This window comes from Nicotiana attenuata, unplaced genomic scaffold (assembly GCF_001879085.1).
Source record: "Nicotiana attenuata strain UT unplaced genomic scaffold, NIATTr2, whole genome shotgun sequence".
In the NCBI taxonomy this organism is placed as follows: Eukaryota; Viridiplantae; Streptophyta; class Magnoliopsida; order Solanales; family Solanaceae; genus Nicotiana; species Nicotiana attenuata.
The window spans coordinates 203,773-221,210 of NW_017671275.1; the positions used below are offsets into that span (position 1 = coordinate 203,773).

The following is a 17,438-nucleotide window of genomic DNA, read 5'->3' on the forward strand; positions in this document are numbered from 1 at the left end:
GAGTCGTGCGGATCGGGTTATTGGCATAAAGTTGTTGAATTGTCGTGTTCCTTAAATTCTTTCCCTGAAACTATTGCTCTGGTGAATTAATTTTTAAAGTAAATTTACTACGTCGAATCACTTCCTCCTGTCCTGTTAAGTTATTAGTAATATCGTGATTTGAAATAAAGGAATTAGTATTACGCTGCTATATATGACTTTTAAATTTGAACTCGCCGTGTATATATACACCTTTCAGTAATTCAAATTCCTAATGTTATGTTTTATTTCAGTTAGTTTCTCAATTAAATTTCCTTAACCTGATGATATTGAATCTTACTTAAAAAGGAATTTCTACTAAGTTTTAATTTATTAAATCCTATATTAAAGGTACAAACAACAACAACGACCCAGTGAAATCCCACAAGTGGGGTCTGGGGAAATAATTCATTAGATGTTGTATTTTTTTTGAAAAGGGTATTTTCTTTATTCAAATAATTTCCAAAAAAAACTTCATTATTTCTTGCTAATTTTCTAATTGGTTTAGAAGCTGTAATCTACTTTATGTCATATAATTGAGACTCCATGAACATCTTAACTGCATTGGTTATGGACCATATGTACTGAGTAGCATGAGGACGACGTTGTGCTAAGTGAAACAGAAATATGTGGGCACAAGGTGCCATGTGCACTAAAGGTTTGGAAATTGAGGTTATGATATGAGACCCCGAGGATTGAGATGGTCGGGATTGTGTATTAGAAATGAGGTGATTGATTGAGTTGGCATCTCCTTCTTTTTTTGAACATATTCTTACTTGTCCGTGTCCCAGTTATGTTGGTGATAAATTACTTGGTTATCCTTCGTTACTATCTTTCCCTTTATTGTCTCTACTGTTTGTATTTGGATTTTTCCCTGCTATTAATATTACTTTGTTATCTTTATCTTGGTAGTTCATTATCATATCCTGTTCAATTTATCTGACTAGTAGGTGTCTTGACTGTTCCTCGTCACTACCCCATCGAGGTTAGTCTTGATACTTATTGGGCACCTCCGTGGTGTGCTCATACTACACTTCTGTACTTATTTTTGGGCAGATCCAAGTATTTGATCGATAGTAGCTGTGCGGATCGTTGCGGTGGAGACTCAAGGTAAACCTGCTGCTGCGTTCGCAGGCCTCAGAGTCACCTTCGTTTTTACTTATTTCCATTTGTTCCTTTTTGTTATGGAACAGTGATGTATTTATAATGTATGACTACTCCTAGAAAGGCTTATGACTTGTACTACCGGTTTTGGGAATTGTAATTGTTCAGAGTTATCTAATTTGAAGTTAGTGAAAATCAATGTTATTTCAGTAAATGATAGGCTTACCTAGTTTAGAGACTAGGTGCCATCACGACTCCTTCGGAGGGATTTTGGGTCATGACAAGGTTGAAAGCAGTGACGAGCTGGAACATAGGTCGGGTCCAACACAAATAACCAACAGCAGTTCGTACAACGAGCAAATAAACAAGGAAATACTCTCAGAAGTACAAATGTTCAACTTTTACACAACTTTCCGAAAATAGTTTTGCTCTTCAAAAATATCAGTGAAAACCCAAATCCTATCGAAATCATTGAAATATCGTGAGATAGTTTGAAAACTGAAATTTTCCTGAAAGATCCTTTCCACAGTAGGCAAACATGTTTTCTTTCCTTTCCAAATAACAAGTGTGAAATATCACTCTATGCCCACATACCAATGTGTAAAAGTTATGAATGATGTGATACTGTACAAAATGAGGGAAAAAATGCGTCTCTATGCATGTATGCCATGCATGTATGCCATATATGCATGCTGATGCCATGTATCTCAGAGATGAATCATGTACTCACACTCTCAGAGTACTCAACATCATTGTATCACAGTTTTTACTCATCATACTCAACCACTCGGTACTGTATATGGCATATACGGCCCAGGGAAGATCCATCCCGGAATATATATACATCACTGACCATCAGTCACTCAGTATAGAGGAAGGCCAATCTGGCCCCATGGACAAGATCCATCTCTAGGTATATAAATGCTTCGGACAAGATCCATGTACAGGGAAGATCCATCCCTCAATATAATCAACGCGCCCACTGTGGGTGTGCAGACTCCAGAGGGGCTCCTACGGCCTAAGCGCTATAACAAGCCAATCATGGAATAAATCAATCAAGCCCTCAGTAGTACTCAATAATCAATAAAACATGATGCGGCGTGCAGCCCGATCCCATAAGTGTCACTCATAATCAGGATCTCGGCCTCACTCAGTCATCAATCTCTCCAGTTTCGCCCACAGGCTCACAATGTCTTGAAAACTGACGCGGAACAAAGATATGGGGTATCAATAAGTAACAACTGAGACTGAGATATGATATGAATGCATGGATGTGATTGAGTACGAAATATCAATGAATTCAATGAGATAACAGCAAGAAACGACCACTATGGGTCCCAACAATATCAGCACAAGGCCTAAACATGATATCTAGCAAGATGTACAACTCATTTATTCTATCACATGGTGAAAACACAGATGTCAATAAAATAGGGCCACTATTCAGTGTCCTGGAAACAACAGAGTCAAAATTCATAGGGTGCACGCCCACACGCCCGTCACCTAGCATGTGTGTCACCTCAACATCAATCACATAGCACGTAATTTGGGGTTTTATACTCTCGGCACTAAGTTTAGAAGAGTTACTTATCTTCAACAGGCCAATTCCGACAACGAGCAAGCCAACCGATTCTCCAAGAATGTCATCATGTAGCGACATCCGAACGGCTCAAAACTAGTCAATAACAACTCAAATACATCAGATGAAGCCCAAGGAAACAATTACAAATTATAAAGATCGAAGCCTAAATCAAATCCCATATCCGGCCAAAAATCACGCCCGGGCCCGCACCTCGGAACCTGACAAAACTCACAAAATCTGACAACCCATTCTTTTACGAGTCCAACCATACTAGTTTCACTCAAATCCGACTCCACTTCGGTGTTCAAAACTCAAAAATTGATATTATGAAACTTTAGGCCCAAAATCCCCAATTTCCTCTTTAAGATTCAACAACCAATTGCTAAAATCGAAGATAGATTCATGAAATATGACCAAAACCGAGTAGAGAACACGTACCCCAATTCATATGGTGAAAATTGCATCAAGAATCGCCTCAATCCGAGCTCCATAGCTACCAAAATGCAAAAATGGCCAAAACCCTCAAAATAGAGTACTTTATAATCTGCCCAGGCTTCTTCTTTCACGAACGCGGGACAACCATCGCGTTCGCGATGAATAGAAATACCAGCTACCAAAAATGCTCTACGCGTTCGCGGCATGGCCCTCGCAAACGCCACTCACAATAGCTCCTCCTTACGCGATCGCATAAGCTACTTCGCGAATGCGAAGGGATACTCCCCAGCCCCAGCTTCTCATCTCTGCCCTACACGAACGCATACATAAGGTCACGAACGCGATGCCGAGTCCTCAGAAAGGCTCGCGAACGCGATGCTACTAGCGCGAACGCGATGTAGGGAAAAAGGACAACTCCCGTGATACTCTACGCGATCACTTGCCAATCTTCGCAATCGGGAAGAAGGTCTGAAACACCAGCAAACAACATCTACCAGAAGTGAAATCATGAAGGAAAATGCTCCGAAACCCGTCCGAAACTCACCTGAGCCCCTCGGGACGACATCCAAACATACCAACAAGTCAACATAGCATCGCACGGACCTACTTGACGCCTCAAAACACACATAACAATATCAAAATGATGAATCACACCTCAAATTCGAAATCATTGAACTTTGAAACTTCAACTTCCACAACCGATGCCGAAACCTATGAAATCACGTCCGATTGACCTCAAATTTTGCACCCAAGTCACATTTGCCATTATGGACCTGCTCCAACTTCCGGAATTGGAATTCGACTCCGATATCAAAAAGTCCACTCCTAGTCAGACTTTTCAAGATTCCAACTTTCGCCATTTAAAGCCAAATTCCACTGCGGACCTCCAAATCAAAATCTGGACACGCTCCTAAGTCAAAAATCACCCAACGGAGCTAACGGACCCATCAGAAATCCAATCGGAGGTCAAATACTAAAAAGTCAAACTTGGTCAAACCTTTCCAAGACTCTACTAGACACTTGCCCATGACTTGTAGAACCTATAAACCTAGGGCTCTGATACCAATCTGTCACGACTCAAAATCCACTAGTCGTGATGGCACCTAACCCGACCCGCCAGGTAAGCCAACTAATAACTACCCAATCTCAATAATGTTACTAAGTCAATTAAATATCAATAAATTATCTGGATCTATTACATCTCCCAAGGACTGGTAGTACAACAATGAGCTTCTATGAATAGAGTTTACAAAGCTGATATGAAGAAAATACATCTTTTGTTCGAAAAGTACATAAATAGAATTTTAAAATCTAAGGCTACCGTGAACAAGAGGCAACTACAGAAGGAATGCAGGTACGCCTTCAAATCCAGCAACCATCGAACGCAGCAACATTGGCATCCAGGATCTACACGTAATGTGCAGGACGTGCAGTATGAGTACAACCGACCCCATGTACTCAAAAAGTAACAAACCTAACCTTAGGTTGAAAGCAGTGACGAGCTGGAACATACGGTCGGATCCAACACAAATAACCAACAGCAGTTCATACAACGAGCAAATAAACAAGGAAATACTCTCAGAGGTAAAAAAATTCAACTTTTACACAGCTTTCCGAAAATACTTTCGCTTTACAAAAATATCAATGAAAACCCAAATCCTTTATCGAAATCATCGCAATATCGTGAGATAGTTTGAAAACTGAAATTTTTCCTGAAAGTTCCTTTCCACAATAGGTAAACATGTTTCCTTTCTTTTCCAAATAACAAGTGTGAAATATCACTCTATGCCTACATACCAATGTGTAAAAGTCATGAATGATGTGATACTGTACAACATGAGGAACAAAATGCATCTCTATGCATGTATGCCATATATGCATGCCAATGCCATGTATCTCAGAGATGAATCATGTACTCACACTCTCAGAGTACTCAACCTCACTGTATCACACTTACCACTTTTCATACTCAACCACTCGATACAGTATATGGACTATACGGCCCAGGGAAGATCCATCCCGGGATATATATATATATATCAATATCACTGACCATCAGTCACTCAGTATCGAGGAAGGCCAATTCGGCCCCATGGAGAAGATCCATCTCCAGGTATATAAATGCTTCGAACAAGATCCATGTCCAGGGAAGATTCATCCCTCAATATAATCAATCGCACCCACTGTAGGTGTGCAGACTCCGGAGGGGCTTCTATGGCCCAAGCGCTATAACAAGCCAATCATGGCATAGATCAATCAGGCCCTCAGCATTACTCCATAATCAATAAATCATGTTGCGACGTGCAGCCTGATCCCATAACTGTCACTCATAATCAAGCTCTCGGCCTCACTCATTCATCAATCTCTCAAGTCTCACCCACGGGCTCACAAGGTCATGAAAACTGACCCAAAATAATGATATGATGTATCAATAAGTAACAACTGAGACCTAGATATGATATGAATGCATGGATGTGACTGAGCACAAAATATCAATGAATTCAATGAGATGACAGCAAGAAACGACCACTATGGGTCCCAACAATATCAGCATAAGGCCTAAACATGATATCTAGAATGATGTACAGCTCATTTATTTTATCACATGGTGAAAACGCAAATGTAAATAAAAATAGGACCACTATTCAGTGCCCTGAAAACAACAGAGTCACAATTCGCAGGGTGCACGCCCATACGCCCGTCACCTAGCATGTGCGTCACCTCAACATCAATCACATAGCACGTACTTTGGGATTTTATACAATCGGCACTATGTTTAGAAGAGTTACTTATCTTAAACAGGCCAATTCTGACACCGAGCAAGCCAAGCGATTCTCCAAGAATGACATCATGCGTGTAGCGACCTTCGAACGACTCAAAATAGTCAATAACAACTCAAATATATCAGATGAAGCCCAAGGAAACAATTACAAATGATAAAGATCGAATCCTAAATCAAATCCCAATTTCGGCTAAAAATCACACACGAGCCCGCACCTTGGAACCCGAGAAAACTCACAAAATCCGACAATCCATTCTATTACGAGTCCAACCATACTAGTTTCACTCAAATCTGACTCCAAATCGGTGTTCAAAACTCAAAAATTCATATTATGAAACTTTAGGCCAAAATCCCCAATTTCCTATTTAAGATTGAACAATCAATTGCTAAAATCGAAGGTAGATTCATGGAATACAACTAAAACCGAGTAGAGAACACATACCCCAATTCATATGGTGAAAATTACTTCAAGAATCGCCTCAATCCGAGCTCCATAGCTCCCAAAATGCGAAAATGGTTGAAACCCTCGAATAGAGTACTTTATAATCTGCCCACGCCTTCTCTTTCGCGAACGCGGGACAACCATCGCGTTCGCGATGAATAAAAATACCAGCTACCAAAAATGCTCTATGCGTTCGCAGCGTGGCCCTTGCAAACGCGACTCACAACAGCTCCTCCTTACGCGATCGCATAAGCTACATCACGAACGCGAAGGGATACTCCCTAGCCCCAGTTTCTCATCTCTGCCCTACGCGGACGCATACATAAGGGCGCCAACGCGATGCCCAGACCTCGCAAAGGCTCGTGAACGCGATGCTACTGGTGTGAACGCGATGAAGGGAAAAAGTTCAACTCGCCTGATACTCTACGTGATCGCGTGCTAATCTTCGCGATTTCGAAGAAGGTCTGAAACACCAACAAACAGCAACTACCAGTAGTGAAATCATGAAGGAAAATGCTCTGAAAGCCGTCCGAAACTCACCCGAGCCCCTACGAACCACATCCAAAAATAACAACAAGTCACATAACATTGCACGGACCTACTCGCGACCTTAAAACACACATAAAAACATCGAAACGACGAGTCACACCTCAAAATTTGAAATCATTGAACTTTGAAACTTCAACTTCCACAACCGATGCCGGAACCTATCAAATCACATCGGATTGACCTCAAATTTTGCACCCAAGTCACATTTTCCATTACGGACCTGTTCCAACTTCCGAAATCGGAATCCGACCCCGATATCAAAAAGTCCACTCCCGGTCAAACTTTCCAAGATTCCAACTTCCGCCATTTCAAGCCAAATTCCACTATGCACCTCCAAATCAAAGTATGGACGCGCTCCTGAGTCTAAAATCACCCAACAAAGATAACAGAACCATCAGAAATCCAATTTGAAGTCAAATACTAAAAAGTCAAACTTGGTCAAGCCTTTCCAATTTGAAGCTTATAGCTGAGAATCATTTTTCTAAATCAATTCCGAATAACCTGAAAATGAAAACTGATGATTCACATAAGTCATAATACATCATACGACTACTTATGCCCTCTAACAACCGAGTAAAGTGAGATTGCTTAAAACAAACGGTCGGGTCGTTACACCATCCCTGAGTAGACAGAAACGAGGAGATCTGTCATGCCTTACTCAACGCAATTTGACCACCCAAAGGTCTTTTCCTCTAGGGAATCCGTCCTGAAATTTGACCTGGCCGGATTTTCTTGGAAGAAAAGACTCATGAGAGTCGAAACTGCCAGGAAAACATGGCAATCCGCAAAATGGAACCCTGTATACTCAAGTGTTAAAGATAATAGAGGACCAAGAAATCTAGGGTTTTCTAGGATTTTAAGATCTAAAAATCCACGAGTTAGGTGGGGATTTTGGAAAAACTAGTTGGAGATTAGTGATGTGGGGAAGTTGAGGATTGTAGGGTGAACATTTGGGGATGTTTGCTAGTGAGCCGCCGGCCAGGGATTTTAGGGCGGCTAGGGTTTGAGAGAGAGAGATGGAGGGAGGAAGATGAAGCAAATGAGGTGTCTTTAGGGCTTTGGGGAGTTGGTTTGGACAGTTAAATGTAAAATGGGGTTAGCTTTAGGTCTGTTAGATGGGGATTGATGGATGACTGTGATTCAAAAGGGCGAAATGGGATCGTTTGGGGTCTTTGGGGCTGGACCGGATTTAATGGGGTCTGGGCTTGGCAAAATTGGAGCAAGATTTGGGCCGCTGATCACTGGCCCAGTTTGACAATAAAGTAAATAGCCTCTTTCTTTCCTTGTCTAAATATTTTCTAAATTAACTAATCTAATTATAATTAAAACTAACTTTGCAAATTTAACCTAAGTATCTATTTTCTAACAATTAACTAATTATTTAACTAACAAATGCATGTAATGTTACTAATGTATTTTTGGTATTAGAGTGTTTTACAAATGCAATTAATTATGCAATTAAAATCTAAAAAAATGTAAAGATAAAAAAAATTGTATTTTTCTTAGCAAAGCAGAAGTTGGAACTGGTTCAGCATCAACTATCTTTGCAGCCTTTAAGGCAAGAATGCATAGAACAAGAAAAGGAAGCTTTGTTAGAAGTGGAGAAATGGAGTGACATTGAGGAGCAGGTGTTGAGGCAGAAGTCTAGAGATGCTTGGGTTCAACATGGAGATGCAAATACCAAGTACTTCCATGCTCAGTGGAAGATGCGTACTAATACTAATGCTATTGTTTCTATTCAAAATGATGCAGGTATTAAATTAACAGATCCTAAACAGGTGGAGGAGAAATTTCTAGACTTCTTTAAGAAATTGATGGGTGCGTCATCACCAATGCACCCTTGTCCAGATGCTGAGGTGATCAAAAAGGGACCTTGTCTAACAAGGCAACAACAACTGGAGCTGATCAAGGAAGTCACAGTGGAGGAGATAATGGGAGCTATTAAAAGCATGCCAACTGACTGTCACGCCCCGAACCTGGGCCTGGACGTAACACGGCACTCGGTGCCTGACTACATGTGACCGAACGAACCAACTGGCTGGCTGAATCAACATCTGGTATCATAACATACTGAATGCGGAAGATAAACTAACACATGCTGATATACTGAAACTCTGGATGATATAAATCAAAGTGCGGAAATACTAATACAATTCTGAAACATATTTGCAGCCAACATAGCATAACGTGAAAAGCCTGAGACTCTATCTAACTGTTACTCTAGTCTATGAAGCCTCTAATGAAGTACTGAAAACACTGACTGTCTGTAAATACGGAAAGACTGTAAATTAATGATAATGCCCCGAAAGAACTAGGGTTCACGAACTAGCTGGTACGAGAATTCTAGCGCTCTGAATCATCAACCTGTAAATCATTACCTGCATCGTGAGATGCAGGCACCGGGCAAAAGGGACGTCAGTACATTTGAATTGCACTGGTATGTAAAGCAACCGAAAGAAATAATTATAAATGCTGAAACTGAAACTAAGCTGATAACTGAGAATTGATAATTCATAACTGAAATGGTAACTATTGAAACAGAGACTGAAATGATAACTGATAACTGATAACTGAACTGATAACTGATAACTGAATGATAACTGATAACTGAACTGAATAAAGGAAGTAAGGATATGAGTACTTCCTCTTCTGAATGATGAACAACCTATTTTTCTAAATAGATAAACTGCGACCTCAGCCCAATATATATATATGTGCACAACTACGGCCTCGGGCCCAAGTATACGTATACATAACTGCGGCCTTAGGCCCAAAGATGCATAAAGCATAAACTGCGGCCTCAGGCCCAAAGGTGCATAAAGCATAAAGTGCAGCCTCAGGCCCAAATGCAGGTGTTCAACTTTTAAGGATTTAAAATCAGGAACTGAGAATCATATTGCAATACTTGATAATAAAATACTCAATCACATTGAGTTACATGATACTGGAATACTGGATCACACTGAGTTACATAATACTGGAATACTGAATAGGACTAGACTAGACATGTATTCTTGAACTGATTATGAACGCTGAAACTTCAACTGTTTATGGCATACTGAGTAATCTATACTAAGACTCGGGGGCATCAAATCTAAGTCTATATTGAGTATGCACTGAGCTCACAACGTTCAGAACGAAAGTCATGAACGGTTATGGAGCTAAAGAATAGAAGTTCTACAACTATTCAAGGAACTAGGTTAAACTATATTTCTGAGGCAATTAGTAACGTCGTAAAAGAAACGTAGTGTAGGGAGAATCATTAACATTCCCAAACATAGAGAGTTAGCTTCACATACCTTAACATCCTGCTCTTGAGCGTAATACAACGTTTGTCAACCCTTTCAACTTTAATCTATAGCAATACAAGTCAAAGGGATTCCATATTAGCTATGATGCTCATGTTTTGGTCACTTAAGTATCTTATCAAACACTTGGTGAGAATAAAGCTTCATAGTCCTTATTAATGGTGTCTCTACACCCAATAACCCGTTCTCTTGTTCCTAGATAAATTCTAAAGTCTCAAATGGTTATAATCAAGATTATTCTTTATCACCCATAAAGTAAACAACACCCTTAACCAATAATCAACAATCAACACACCAAATCTATAATCGTTCATGCTTTTCTATCAAACCCATCAACTCATATCACATGAACTAGGATTTAAAATCATTAAACCAATGCTAGAATCAATTAGAGGGTGAAGACATTACCTTTTCAAAATTCAAACCCTTTGAATTCGAGTTCAAGGCTTCCTTCTCTCAACAATGAAGTCCCAATCGAATATATAATGATATGGAGGGTTTACCCATGTTAATAAGATGTTGGGAAATTGAAATTAACTTAGAATCACCATTAAAACTTACCTTGTGTGGTGGAAGGACCCTTAAGGAGTTAGGTTTTTTGGAGTTCCCCTTTCTAGAGCAAGTTTTTATGTTTTGGTGGGGGACGAAGTAGGGCTTTAAAACGACCCCCCACGAGCGTGCCCGTGCACCTGTAGACCTGACCGCGCTACTGACCGCGCAAAACGGCAGTAACACTGCCTCAAAAGAAGCGCGGCCGCGCTAGGGGCGCGCTCAGGGCGCGCATATGGCATACTGTTCTGTAAAACGGGCATAACTTTTTGCACAGAGATCCGTTCGGGCTCCATAATATATTGTTGGAAAGATATTTCAAAGGCTTACAACTTTTATGCTTTGAGTTTTCCCAAATGCCTTGCACATTTTCCCGAAACCCTGCTGGAAGACAGACCTTCTGCAAACTTAGTCGATTTTGTCAAATCTTATGCACCTCACTTTCCATCTTGATTTTGAAATAACTATTTTACCCATAATCATCCCGATGGGGCTTCACACGTCCAAAATATAACCTTACTACTCCTTTAACTCATTGATACCTAAGCCAAATTTACGGGGTGTTACACTGAAAAGGCTCCTGGGGTCGATGGTTTTCCAGTAGAGTTCTTCACAAAACAATGGGAGGTGATTAGAGTAGATGTGATTGCTGATGTCTTGGATTTCTTTAATACAGGGAAGCTACCAAAGGCCATCAATAACACTGCTATTACTCTAATTCCTAAAGTTCCTAATCCTACACATGTTAAGGACTTTAGGCCAATAGCATGTTGCACAACTATTTACAAGATTATCACAAAGATCATCACTGGGAGATTAAAAGCAGTAATGAACTATTTGGTGGGGGACGCTCAACAGCTTTCATTGAAGGCAGGAATATAACTGATAATATTTTATTCACCCATGAACTGTTCAAAGGCTATACTAGGAAAGGAATATCTGCAAGATGTATTCTCAAGGTTGATCTTAGGAAAGCCTATGATACATTAGAATGGTTCTACTTGAAGAGGATGCTAATAGGATTGGGGTTTCCACGCAGATTTGTTTGCTGGATAATGGAGTGCCTAACAACTGTATCCTACTCTTTCACCTTAAATGGAGGACTCACAAAGCCATTTGAAGGTAAAAGGGGGATAAGACAGTGAGACCCTATGTCACCCTGCTTATTTGTGATAGCTATGGAGTACTTGCAAAGGGAATTTAGTCAATTGGGTTTAAATAATGATTTCCATTTTCTTCCAAGGTGTAAAAGACTAGGAGTGATGCATGTGTGTTTTGCTGATGATTTATTGATGTTCTGCAAAGCTGATTTGAAGTCAATTAAGTTACTGCAGGATGCATTTCTGAAATTTTCAAGAGCTTCAGGCCTTCAAGAAAATCCAAATAAAAGCTCAGGTTACATAGCATGTATAAATGAGAGGATGAAAGAACTTATCTTGCGGGAGTTGGGATATAATGAAGGAAGCCTACCATTTAAATACTTAGGGGTACCATTAGCTCCTAAAAAGCTATCTAACCAACAGTGCCGGCCATTGGTTGAAAAGATCACTGCAAGGATCAGTTGTTGGACCTCAAAATTATTATCATATTCTGGAAGATTCCAGCTCATTAAGTCAGTGATTTTTAGGATGCAGTCTTATTGGGCTCAGGTATTTTATTACCAAAGAAGATTAGCAAGATGATATAGGCAATTGTAGAACTTTTCTGTGGACAGGGCAGGCTGATATATCTAGAAGAGCTTTGGTAGTATGGACAGAGTTTGTTTACCACAAACAATGGGAGGTTTGAATGTGATAAACCTTTGTAACTGGAATAAAGCTGCAATAGTGAAGCACCTGTGGGCAATCACAAAGAAGAAAGACTGCTTATGGATTCGATGGATCCATTCTTATTACATAAAGAACAGGAGCATTGACACCATGACTATACCTAAGAGTGCAGCTTGGGTAGTAAGGAAGATTATTGAACAAAGGAAGTTTATACTGAATTTACCAAGTTTACAAGGCAATGAGCAAGAAAGACTGGAGTCCTTACAGAACACAAATGGTAAATTCAGTATTAAGAAGCTCTATAACTTGCAAACTCCTCAGGGTCAGAAGGTATACTGGAAAAGTCTGATCTTACATCCTCATATACATCCTAGACACAAATTCAATCTGTGGCTAGCCATACAAAGGAGACTACCAACAGATGATCGACTGCAGAAAATTGGTATTCAAGTAGCTCAGGTATGTGTATTTTGTGGTCAGGAAGATGAGTTATTTGAACATTTATTCTTTGAGTGTTCATACACAAGCACTATCTGGAAAGGATTACTAAACTGGTTGTGAATTCAAAGACAGATTCAAGCTTGGGAGGAGGAGCTGCACTGGGTGGTTTATCATGCTAGGAAGAAGAAAGGGATTGGCAATATTATTGTAGCAGTGTTTGGCATGTTGATATACAGTTTATGGAGGCACAGGAATCTGCTCAGATTTCAAAATGGAAGTACTTCAGCAGCGCAGATATGCCGAGAGATCACTACATATGTTCATATTAAAAGCCATATACACAGCAATTGGCAGGAACACATGGAAGCTTTGAACAGATATCCATAGTTAGGCTTCTACTGTATATCTGTATTCATGATTTTCTGTTTTCATGATAGTAGAATACATGTAGAGGCTGTGATACATATAGTTGACTAGCATAGTTATATAGGAAGACATCTATGAAACGTTGGAGTCAAGTATAGTCTAAAGAGAGTTAAGGAACTGGCCAGCAGTTCCTACTATGTACAGAACAATTTCTGCTAAAGGTAAATGTTAGTTTATCGGAAAAAAATGTTACTTAATATGCAAAAACACAACTAAACACAAAACGCATCAAATAGAAAATTCTTAAAATTCTATAAAAATAATTAAAAAGTATTTAGGGATATTTTTAGGAGTAATTTAGCATTAGGACAAAAATTTGGTGCTCACAACTTTAAATTCCTTTTTTTCCTTGTTCAAACTTCTTTTATGATTATTTAGTTAACCATGTAATTTATTAGTTATGCCAACTTAAACCCCACTTACGAAAATACTAGTTATATTCTCAAACACTTCATTACCAGAATTTTTAAATCCAAATAATTAAAGTTAAATTTTTTTAATGTATAGCCAAGAAAAAGTAAGATCAATTTTAATTCAGGGAAATAAGGTTTTTTTTTTGTATACCACGGTATGAAATTTATTTTCAAGAAACAAAACGTTAGCAGAATTATTATTTCTAACAAAGACATATTTTTTGTGTTTATTATCACAATTCTTCCCAAAATAGGAAGGAAAACAAAAGAAGAAATAAAGGAAAAACCCTCTTGTCATGTATTCATAATTACTGCTTTCTGCTCCAGTAGATACAAAAATTATTATTAAATGATTGTCTTAACTACAAAAATTCGAATGGAACATTTTCTCGGAATATGAGAACTTACATATTTTGTAATGGAATATATTCTTACTCTTACAAAATATAAAATTGGTAAAGTAAATTATTTTATTTGCACTAAAATGGATATTACTAACGCTTCTGCTGCTATATTTTGTTTCATCTTCTTTGTCTCAGGTTTCACTCTATGTTGTGTGTTTAGACTTTGAGACTCTGGTGAGTATCTGTAACGATCCGACCGATTGTTTTGAGATCTAGCGCGTTGTTCACCGGTTTGAGGCCTTGAGTAGCTTCACTTTATGTATTATGACTTGTACGTGTGGTCGGAATTAAATTTCGGGAAGTTCGCTGTTGATTTGGAAAGAAAATTCTAATTTCGGATGCCTTAAGTTGGAATAATTGACTAAGGTTTGACTTTTGAGTAAACAACCTCGGAATCAGGATATAAACGTTCCAATAGGTTTGTATGACAATTTTGAACTTGGCCGTATGTTCGACTTGAGTATCGGATCACCCGGGAGCATTTCGGTGCTTATTATGAAAAGTTGGCATTTTGAAGGTTTAAAATTTTTTTAAGTTTAGTTTGAAATGGATTTTTATGCTATCCATGTACGCTTGGGATTCTGAGCCTTGGAACAGGTTTGTATTGTGATTTATGACTTGTACGCAAAGTTTAGCGTCATTCCGAAATGTTTTGGTATGGTTCGGATGCGTTCGTCGACGTTTGAAAGTTAGAAAGTCAAAGAAGAATTTCAATTGTCGATTCGTAGTTTCAATGTTGTTTGCGTGATTTGAGGCTTCAACTAAGTTCACATTGTGTTTTGTGAATGGTTGGTATGATTGGACGGGGTCCGGGGGGTCTCGGGTGAGTTTCGGACGGGATTCGAATCGGATTTTGGACTTAAGGGATTCTAGGATTTTTCTTGTTGCTGGTGCAACCTCTTCTACGGAAGCTTCATCGCAGAAACAGCCTCGCATAAGCGAGGCAGTGGATCGTAGAAGCGACTAGAAGGGAGCTGGGTTGGAGGCGCAAGTGCGAGGATTGTGTCGTGATAAGTGGGGATTTTGACTACTTGTTAGTGCCTTTTTGCTTTCGTTTTAGTCCAAAAGCGCTTAGTTGTGTTCCCGAAAACTGATGAAATGTGCCTAATTGCAAGACTATTGGATGAAGAACTCCCAAGATGAAATCCAACTCATGAAGGAGTAATCTGAACTCAAGGACAAAAACAGGCACAAAAGCTCAGTAGTGCGGACCGCAGAATACCATCTGCGGCTGCAGGTTGTGATGAAATTCCCATCAGAGAAATGTGCAAAGTGCATTACGCACATGATATATGCGGCCGCAGAAACTGGGTCAGAGCAAAAGATCAGAGAACCTGCATCTCAAGTCCAACAAAATATTGGGCCGCACAATTATTGTGCGGCAACAGAAGAAAAGCTACGCGACCGTAGTCATATTTGTGCGGACCACAGAAGAGCAAGGTGCGGCCGCAGACATTATTGTGCGGACCGCAGAAAGAGAGCAGTGCGGTTGCTGTCCAGAATTATGCGACCGCAGATTTCCAACCATGTCAAGAATGAAGAAAAGTGCAAACCGCACATAGAATTGTGCGGCCGCAGAACCTGCGAAAGGGCATTTTTCTCCGAAAGTTCCAGCACTGTATAAATAAAAGAGTTTCACTTTTTGGGTCAAGTTTTGACATCAGCTGCTATAGTAGACGGGTTTTTTTACTCTCTTTAGTAGTTTTGCTATTTGGAGCTATTGATTTCATCATTTTAATTATCAATATGGGTTTAATTATCATTTATTCTTCTACTTCTTCTATTTTAAGCACGAGTAGCTAGAATTTCACTAGGGTTGTGACCCAATCCTAGAGTGTAAACTTAATGGGTGTTTGATTTATTGCTTGATTATGGTTGGGTGTTTATTATTTAGTCTTGTTCTTCCTTTTAATTGTAGAATTAATGGTTGCAAACATTAGTTCATGCCTATTTGACTTGGTTTCTACTTTAGAATGAGAGACTTAGTCTAGAAAAACTTGGCTAACAAGAAATTGGGTCAATCGAGACATTGATAAGCCCAATTAAAGGGCTGAACCTAGAGATAGTAAAACCGACTTGAGATGTTTATCAACCATTTTGTTCAATACTCATTTGGACTTGAGAAAGCCAAATTGGGCAAAATCACTCTCTGACCGAGAGGTATTGAGTGAGTACTTGAGTGTTTATAGCTATAATACACCCCGACCAATAAAACAAGCTTTAAAAGTTACAACCCATTAGGCAAACACCGAGGTGAAGGTCATTGCCCTAGGCCTTTTATATCATTTGAATAACAACAAAAACTATTTCCTAGTTTCATTTCTTAGTTTGCAATTTTAGTTTAAATTAGACCTAGAAACAATCCCAAGTTTGTTGAAGTGCAAATTGAGATAATTCCAGCTCATACACTGCAATATATACTCCTAAGTCCCATTCGTAGCTCCCTGTGGAAAATTGACCCCGACTTCTTGTTGGGTATTACTATTGCATCGACCGTTTTCATAACCTTAAATAGAGGTGAGACTTGGACAATATCAATTTTTGGCACCGTTTAATTGTCTTCTTTTCCTTCCATGTTACTGATTTTTGTGAATCAATTGTAGGTGCAACAATGGCTCTCAACAATGATCAACTCGGAAACATGCCTTTAGGGGATGTGGATGCTGAGATGACCAAGTTGAAGAGGTTCCTCTTGAACCTCAAGCAAATAGAAGAGGCCGACTGCCTCAAGACAATATCCCAGTTCCACCCCCATCTCCACCAAGAGCGGCTCCACACCGGGTGTTGGCGAATATAGGGTATGCAAGTGCTATAGTCCTGCCCCGCATTAGGACAGGCAACTTTAAAATCACGAATGTAATGCTCACATTGCTAGAGCAACGAGGATTCTTCACCGGGGCTCCGAGTCAATATGCATAGAAACACTTGAAGGGGCTTGTGGACACTTATTGGGGGAGTAAACAGACAAACGTCTCCGAGAATGCTTTAAGGTTAAGGCTATTTGCCTTCTGTCTATGAGGGAAAGTCATGCATTGGTTAGAGAGAATGCCAAATCATTCCATCCATACATGGAATGAGTTGGCGGAGAAATTTATTTCGAAGTTCTTTTCTCCCGGGTATATGACTACTTTTAGAGACGAGATTCTAGCATTCAAACAAAAGCCCAATGAGTCGTTACATGAGATATGGGAAAGGTATAGTAAAATGGTCAAAGAG

At 39.5% G+C, this 17,438-nt stretch overlaps 2 protein-coding genes across 2 annotated transcripts; both read left to right on the plus strand.

Annotated features, from left to right (window-relative positions):
* Positions 1-8,065: 8,065 nt before the first annotated feature.
* Positions 8,066-11,651, plus strand: LOC109207223. Its single transcript, XM_019370106.1, has 3 exons — positions 8,066-8,161; positions 8,463-8,874; positions 11,446-11,651. The coding sequence occupies exons 1-3, from the start codon at positions 8,066-8,068 to the stop codon at positions 11,649-11,651; spliced, it is 714 nt and encodes a 237-aa protein (XP_019225651.1).
* A 296-nt stretch (positions 11,652-11,947) lies between these two features.
* Positions 11,948-13,366, plus strand: LOC109207224. Its single transcript, XM_019370107.1, has 3 exons — positions 11,948-12,418; positions 12,503-12,997; positions 13,112-13,366. Exons 1-3 carry the CDS (start codon positions 11,948-11,950, stop codon positions 13,364-13,366), a joined length of 1,221 nt encoding a protein of 406 aa, XP_019225652.1.
* Positions 13,367-17,438: the final 4,072 nt, after the last annotated feature.

Coding starts and splice junctions, on each gene's coding strand:
- LOC109207224 (XM_019370107.1), top strand. CDS start 11,948: ATGGAGTACTTGCAAAGGGAATTTAGTCAATTGGGTTTAAATAATGAT. Junction 12,419..12,502: donor TGCAGTCTTATTGGGCTCAG/GTATTTTATTAC, acceptor TGATATATCTAG/AAGAGCTTTGGTAGTATGGA. Junction 12,998..13,111: donor TTGGTATTCAAGTAGCTCAG/GTATGTGTATTT, acceptor ATTCAAAGACAG/ATTCAAGCTTGGGAGGAGGA.
- LOC109207223 (XM_019370106.1), top strand. CDS start 8,066: ATGGGATCGTTTGGGGTCTTTGGGGCTGGACCGGATTTAATGGGGTCT. Junction 8,162..8,462: donor GGCCGCTGATCACTGGCCCA/GTTTGACAATAA, acceptor CTATCTTTGCAG/CCTTTAAGGCAAGAATGCAT. Junction 8,875..11,445: donor TAAAAGCATGCCAACTGACT/GTCACGCCCCGA, acceptor TCTTTAATACAG/GGAAGCTACCAAAGGCCATC.